This window comes from Manduca sexta, unplaced genomic scaffold (genome assembly GCF_014839805.1).
Source record: "Manduca sexta isolate Smith_Timp_Sample1 unplaced genomic scaffold, JHU_Msex_v1.0 HiC_scaffold_835, whole genome shotgun sequence".
Lineage (NCBI taxonomy): Eukaryota > Metazoa > Arthropoda > Insecta > Lepidoptera > Sphingidae > Manduca > Manduca sexta.
This window is the reverse complement of record NW_023595667.1, coordinates 2,257-8,697: the sequence shown is the minus strand read 5'-3', so window position 1 is coordinate 8,697 and position 6,441 is coordinate 2,257. Positions and strand designations below refer to the sequence as shown.

Sequence of the window (6,441 nt, the reverse complement as noted above, 5' to 3'; positions counted from 1 at the left end):
ATCTGGGTAACTAAACAAGTATTGGCAAGTAAAGAATTTAAATTCACGTCTAGTTAGTGATTAGTTCTCGCAGTTGAAAGAAAAACGTAAAAATAATTAATAATCATGGATATTTCGGCCTTTAAAATTTCGTTATTAAATTTTAAAGGCCGAAATATCCATGATTAATCCTTAATCTGTACTCTTCTTTGGTAAGTGATTTATGGTCCGTTTCAATGTTCAGGTATTTTGTAAATTAGTATTTGTTCATCGACTTTTGTTGCTGACCGTACGAAGATGGTTCTAACAGAGAGATTTTTTTTAAAATATGCCTGATTAGTCTAAAAACAACACTTTTCTATATTCCCATACAAAAGATTCGTAATAATACTTAAAAATCAATTTAAACTTTAATACCATATCATAAAGTTTAAGTGTTAGTGGAGGGCTTCCGGGAAGGCAAAACAATTTAATGACGTTATAGCATAAATAGTAATGTCAATATTTATACGATGGAAAGAATTATAAGTGTTTTAAAATTTTTATTTTTTAACATAATGTAATTATCTCTTATCATCTCTATCAACTCTATTTTTTCTTTTTTTATCTTACTAGCTGACCCGGTGCAGTGTCCCGAATAGCAGAATAAGTACTTATTAAAAAAAAATAAAAAAGAATCGACTGTTAGTGGGTACGAAGTTCGCCCGGTCAGTTTTAAATATTTTGTAATACTTAATTTCGAAGAAAAATATCAAAAGCCGAAAAATGCTTCATGACATCATACATACGATTGAAGGAAGTAGTTCCTTGGTGCAATTTACTATTCACTTAAAAAAAACTAAGACACCGTCATTTATCAATGTCAAATGTCAATATTACAATAGCTACGCCAAGTCTAACACTGTCACTTTCAAAGAGAGAGAGAAACAAAAAAACAGTCACTTCACTGCAAATTTTTTACTGCAAAACGTCTACCGTACCTACCTACGCCTGGAGTCGTATATATGACGTCATTTGGTGCTTACGTCGTTTTATAATAAAACAAAATTAAAAGTGAAAATCTTGAATGGAATATCTGACTTTAGAAAAAAATAAAAATATGGGTCTCATAATTTTAGTCATAAAACATAAACATTTGAGTATGTTGAAAAAATGAAATATTGTCAATTGGTCACATTATTTCAATTCTTTAAAACCAAAGGGAAACTATTAACGTACTTGAGTGGTACTGGCAGATACAAAAAGAAAAGTTTTAAATGGAAAAATATAGTCACGTTACTTTTCAGTAATATTATCTTTTGATAAACAACAATTTAAGGGCAATTGTAATATATGGTTAAGTGCAAAGAGTTAAATAGCTTTTAAACATCTAGAACTCAATATACCAGAGTCTTTATAATAAAGCAAGCAAGCAATCATTACATTCTATTCAGCTACCTCTGATTGCATTTTTTTTATTTTTATTGGTAATATTTTGGCCATTTCATCGCACAGCCTATATTCCTCGTGCATCATGGCGGCTGCATCTTCACTGTTCTTGCAAATACCAACCACTGCCTGGTATGAATCGTAACTTTTCTGAACGTAGCTCAATTGTATGCTTTTGTCTAAACCAATTCTCTTCATACTATTCCGTCCAATAAATGCATAGGCGCTAATCACTGGCCTAATGAGATCGTAATCCAGCTTAACAGGCATTCCGCCATTCTTATCCTTAACAGAATCCAAGAAATGATCATAATTCTCAATACTCTTTTCACAAAGCATATTTATTTTTTTCAATGCATGCGGTGTAGGTTTCTCTTTAGTTTTATTCAACTTGTCCAGTTTTATATTCAGTATATCTGAATACACTTCTCCCAGTTCAAACCATATTTGCCTACAATACTGTAAGTAGTATAAGGGATTAATCTCTTTAATAAGATCCTCGAGCATGTCAATGCGCCGTTTCTGCATTTTTGCTCGGCGCTCGTCATCTTCTTCAAAAAATGCCAAATAGCTGTATGACTGTGAACTGTCTTGAACCAACTCTATATAGTCGGATGCTAATGTGTCCAGCTTGTAATACTCTTTGGCTTTATTTAACCAACTTTGACAGCTTAAGAAAACTTCCCTTGCGTCTTGGTATGTGAGTAAAAATTTGTCCCCTATTTTATTCTCATATTTGGAGACATCTAGATCTGGAAAGATCAGGTTCTTAATATTACCACCGCAGATATTTTCATTGTCTTCCAGGGTAAGATTTGACATATCTGGAATTAAATGAATATAATTTATGGTTACAACATTTTCAAACTAAGGGCATGTATAATTTTTTTTATTTATATATCATGTAGAACTTTTACACTATAATACTTTAGCTAAAATCCTTATGTCCATTATGGCGATGTACTATTTAAGTGAAATACCCCGGCTTGGCCATAGGACCTTTGGCCCTTTCCTGGGACCTGGTGCCCTGGGTGACCTCATGCTAAAGCCAATATTTAATATCTGTTGTCACTCTACCAAATGGTAACTTTACCACCAATCATGACTAACATAGTACATCACTGAATGATTATACTATAAACTAACCAATACAAACCTGTAATAGCATCAGTCATCCTTTCAGCATCACTCAAAAGTCTAGCTTTAGATGCAGTCATAAGTAATATACAGTATTTGGCCCAACATCTTGCTACATCTGCAGATCTGTGTTTAAACGTCTCCAATTTTGCCAAATGTGCTTCCTCATCACTCTCTATAGCAGTTAACTTTTCTTCGTACCTCTCTAAGATTGTAGAGGCGGCTGCTAAATGATGCCTTGATTGATAAAAACCATTCTGCTCTGCAAAGAACTGGGACAATGTTGCAGAATTTAATGCCCAATCAATTGGCTCATAGTCTTTGTATTGCAATTGTCTTCTAAGTGTGATGTGACAATAAATAGCCGATTTCAAATTCTCTTTAAGTGCTCCAAACACCTGAGCCAAATAATACATTGTTAATGTGTAAGCTTTTTCTAAAAACATGAAATCTTCCACCACATTCTCTCCGGTGTAGTTTATAATGTGTTCTATAGGCAAAGGCATTTTCAATGTGCATTTGAAGTTTTCATACAAATCTTTAGCTTGGACCAAAAAGGATTTGGCTTTTTTTGGCTCATCTCTGTTAGACCACAGTATGCCTAGATTGTTGTAAACATTAATTAATGTGACAATTATTTCTGGTTTTGATGCATTTGGAACAAGGAGGTCAACAGCTTCCATTAATATCTTTTCACTAGATGTGAGCTCTTCTGTCTCCATGTCAATGATCCCTATATTTAATAACACTGATCCCAGCATAGCATCTAGCCTGTTTCCATCTAAAACAGCATCAGAACCAATTAATTTCTTCAGAGATTCGCTCATGTTAGAGAGTATCTTTTTCGCCTTATATTTAGATAAATAGGGTTCATTTTCTGGGTCATTTTTACTGTCTTCATCGAGAAGTTTGCGAACCTTTGTATAGTTTTCTTTAAAATCATTCAATATTTCTTTAGCACTCATGTTGCTTGACATTTTTAAGAAATCTTTTAATAAACAATAAACTATCAGTGCCAACAAGGTACCTCCACTACTTACTTAAATGTGTATATGTAACTGCAAGAATAAACTTATGAAATTTAAGCTGCAATAGGAGACTATATTTTCAAAAATGATTTTTACATGAATCCCCGACTCAAAATTTTATTTGTATTATGTTGACACTTGACGTTTCGGAATTCTGACAAATGATAGATCTAACTATTGTTCTAACTTCAGAGTTGCAAGCATGATGGTACTCATGCTAGAAACCAGAGACAAATAAACTACTAGAAAACTCAGTCAGAAGAAACACACTATTGCATTTTGTTGTCATTTGACAACGTGACACACTCGCTAATTCTCTTTGCACTCGCTTGGAAATATATTATAATTCTATTTGCGCTTGTGAGTTGTGACTCTGGCTGTGCCCCCTTGTGCATCACGTGACGTTCACACGGCGCACTCTAGCGTTATTTCAATAGTGTAATGGGCTCATCGCATCTTTTATAATATTGGCATATTAACGTCTAAAATATGAACAATTCGATACAACTTTCACAACTTCTTGGCGCGGCTGTGAAACAGGAGTAAGGAGTTTTTATCCTAACAGATATAATATTACATCTCCCACTTCACCTTCCTGCTTATCTTCTCAATTCCAGTACCTAAGTAGTTCTATTGTTAGGTATTTATCAGACACCAAATAAATTAGTATTAATCAATAACACCTTTTAATTAATATTTCTCCAGTTCACGTCGGTACAAACACGCCATTCCTTTTTGGCTCGGGCACACAGAGTGTTGCCACATAAAATATGATATTGCCAACACAAATGTTTACACCACCCCTCAATACATATTTTATGTCCTCAAATACAAATTACCACCCCTTAAATGAACTCTATTTAATTTCCAAAACACAATTAACTTGCAACACATTACTACCCTTCAAACACTAAATCCCTAAGCTTTCTAAATATAGTTCCACCCAATGCCTTAGTAAAAATATCCGCCACTTGGTCACTGGTATTAACATAATGTAAACTAATATAACCTCTCTCTAATTTTTCTTTTACAAATGACTGTTTAATTTCTAAATGTTTAATTCTTGAATTACCAGTGGCCATTAATGCCATTTTAATACTAGACTGGTTATCCTCATACAAGTCTATAATCCCTTTGAACTCAAATGTTAATAATATATCTCTAAGCCAACAAGCCTCACTTGTGGCTGTACACAATGCAATAAATTCGGCCTCTGTTGAAGACAGTGCGACTGAACTTTGTTTTTTAGAAAACCAAATGACTGAACATCCAAAAACTTTAAACAGACAACCCGTTGTAGACTTACGGTCATCAGAACCCCCCCAGTCACTGTCAACATAGCCTACTACCTCATTACTACACTCTCGTTTGTAAACTAAACACAAATCAATAGACCCTTTTACATATCTTAAAACATTTAAAAGAAGTTTATATAAAAGCAAAGATGCACAACTTTGATACCTACTCAGAATACTGACAGTTGCACAAATATCTGGCCTAGTGCCCATTGCTGCATATATTAGGCTGCCTATTAATTTTCTACACTTATTCTCAATTTCAACACTTTCAGAGTTATCCTTCTTTAATAAATTAAAATTAAAATTCTTATCAATAGGTAATGTCAATGGCTTACAATCATACATTCCATATGACTTTAACAATCTTCCAAGGTAATCTTTTTGTGAAATAGTTGTTACCCCTTTAACCAAATCCTGTTTCACATCAATACCCAAGAATTTACTAATAGTTCCCATTTCTTTCATTTTAAAAGTTTTACACAAGGTCTCTCTTAACAATAACATCTCAGCATTGCTATTACTAAAATACAATATATCATCCACATACAACAGTAAATATGTCTTATTACTATTTTCACATTTTGAAAACAAACAATAATCTTTGCCACACTGTTTATAACCTATTGATGACATAACGCTATTAAATGTCTCATTCCAATATTTAGGAGATCTCTTTAACCCATAAATTGACTTATTAAGTTTCACACATTTAATCTCTGACCCTTTAGGTAAAGTTAAATACAACTCTTCATCTAACTTAGCATTTAAAAATGCACTACAAACATCCATTTGACTTATTTGTAAATTTAATTTTGTTGCGACTGATACAAAGATACGGAAAGTATTTAGCCTAGCTACCGGCGCATATAAATCATATTCATCATAACAATTTTGTTCAAAACCCCTAGCTACTAATCTAGCCTTAAAATTATTGTCCTTTTTTCTGAACACCCACTTAGAACTTATTACATCTTTTCCTTTAGGTATACTTTCTATTTCTGTCCATGTCTCACATTCCTGTAGTTGTTGTAGTTCCTTTTCAATAGCCTCTTTCCATTGACTTGCCTCTGAAGACATCATTGCTTCTTCATAGCTTTTAGGTTCCTCTTCTAAAGCTAAAAATCCCAGGTCATAATCTTCTAGTATTTTAGGTTTAATAATCTTCCGTCCTCGTCTGGTCTCAATTGGTTTATCTTTTCTCTCATCCGTTTCACTCTGCTGTATTGCTTCATTTTCACTTTCAACTATATCTGGTGTACTTTCCTCTATTCTCTCCTCTCTGATTATATCCTCTGGGTCAATGATTATCTTCTCTTTTGTTGTTCTTTCTGTACAGGTATATCTAAGCAAATAACAGTTTCCTTCTCATTTTGATATTCTTCACTGTTTTCTTCTAAATTTGTTGCTTTCCTTTTCAGGAATACAATGTCTCTTCTAATATGGACTTCCTTATTATGTGGGAAATATATTCTGTATCCTTTACTATCATCATAGCCAATAAATAGTCCCTTCTCCGATTTGACATCCCACTTTAATCTTTTCTCTTTTGGTATATGCACATACACTTCAGT

The 6,441-nt window shown here is 33.3% G+C and overlaps 1 protein-coding gene across 1 annotated transcript; it reads right to left on the bottom strand.

The window, feature by feature from the left end:
- Positions 1-916: 916 nt before the first annotated feature.
- Positions 917-3,933, bottom strand: LOC119193643 (KIF-binding protein-like). The gene is made up of 2 exons (XM_037447278.1): positions 2,564-3,933; positions 917-2,231 (listed from the first exon to the last, which is right to left on the bottom strand). The coding sequence occupies exons 1-2, from the start codon at positions 3,519-3,521 to the stop codon at positions 1,405-1,407; spliced, it is 1,785 nt and encodes a 594-aa protein (XP_037303175.1). The 5' UTR covers positions 3,522-3,933; the 3' UTR covers positions 917-1,404.
- Between the last annotated feature and the right edge of the window lie 2,508 nt (positions 3,934-6,441).

Coding starts and splice junctions, on each gene's coding strand:
- LOC119193643 (XM_037447278.1), bottom strand. CDS start 3,521: ATGTCAAGCAACATGAGTGCTAAAGAAATATTGAATGATTTTAAAGAA. Junction 2,232..2,563: donor GATGACTGATGCTATTACAG/GTTTGTATTGGT, acceptor ATTTAATTCCAG/ATATGTCAAATCTTACCCTG.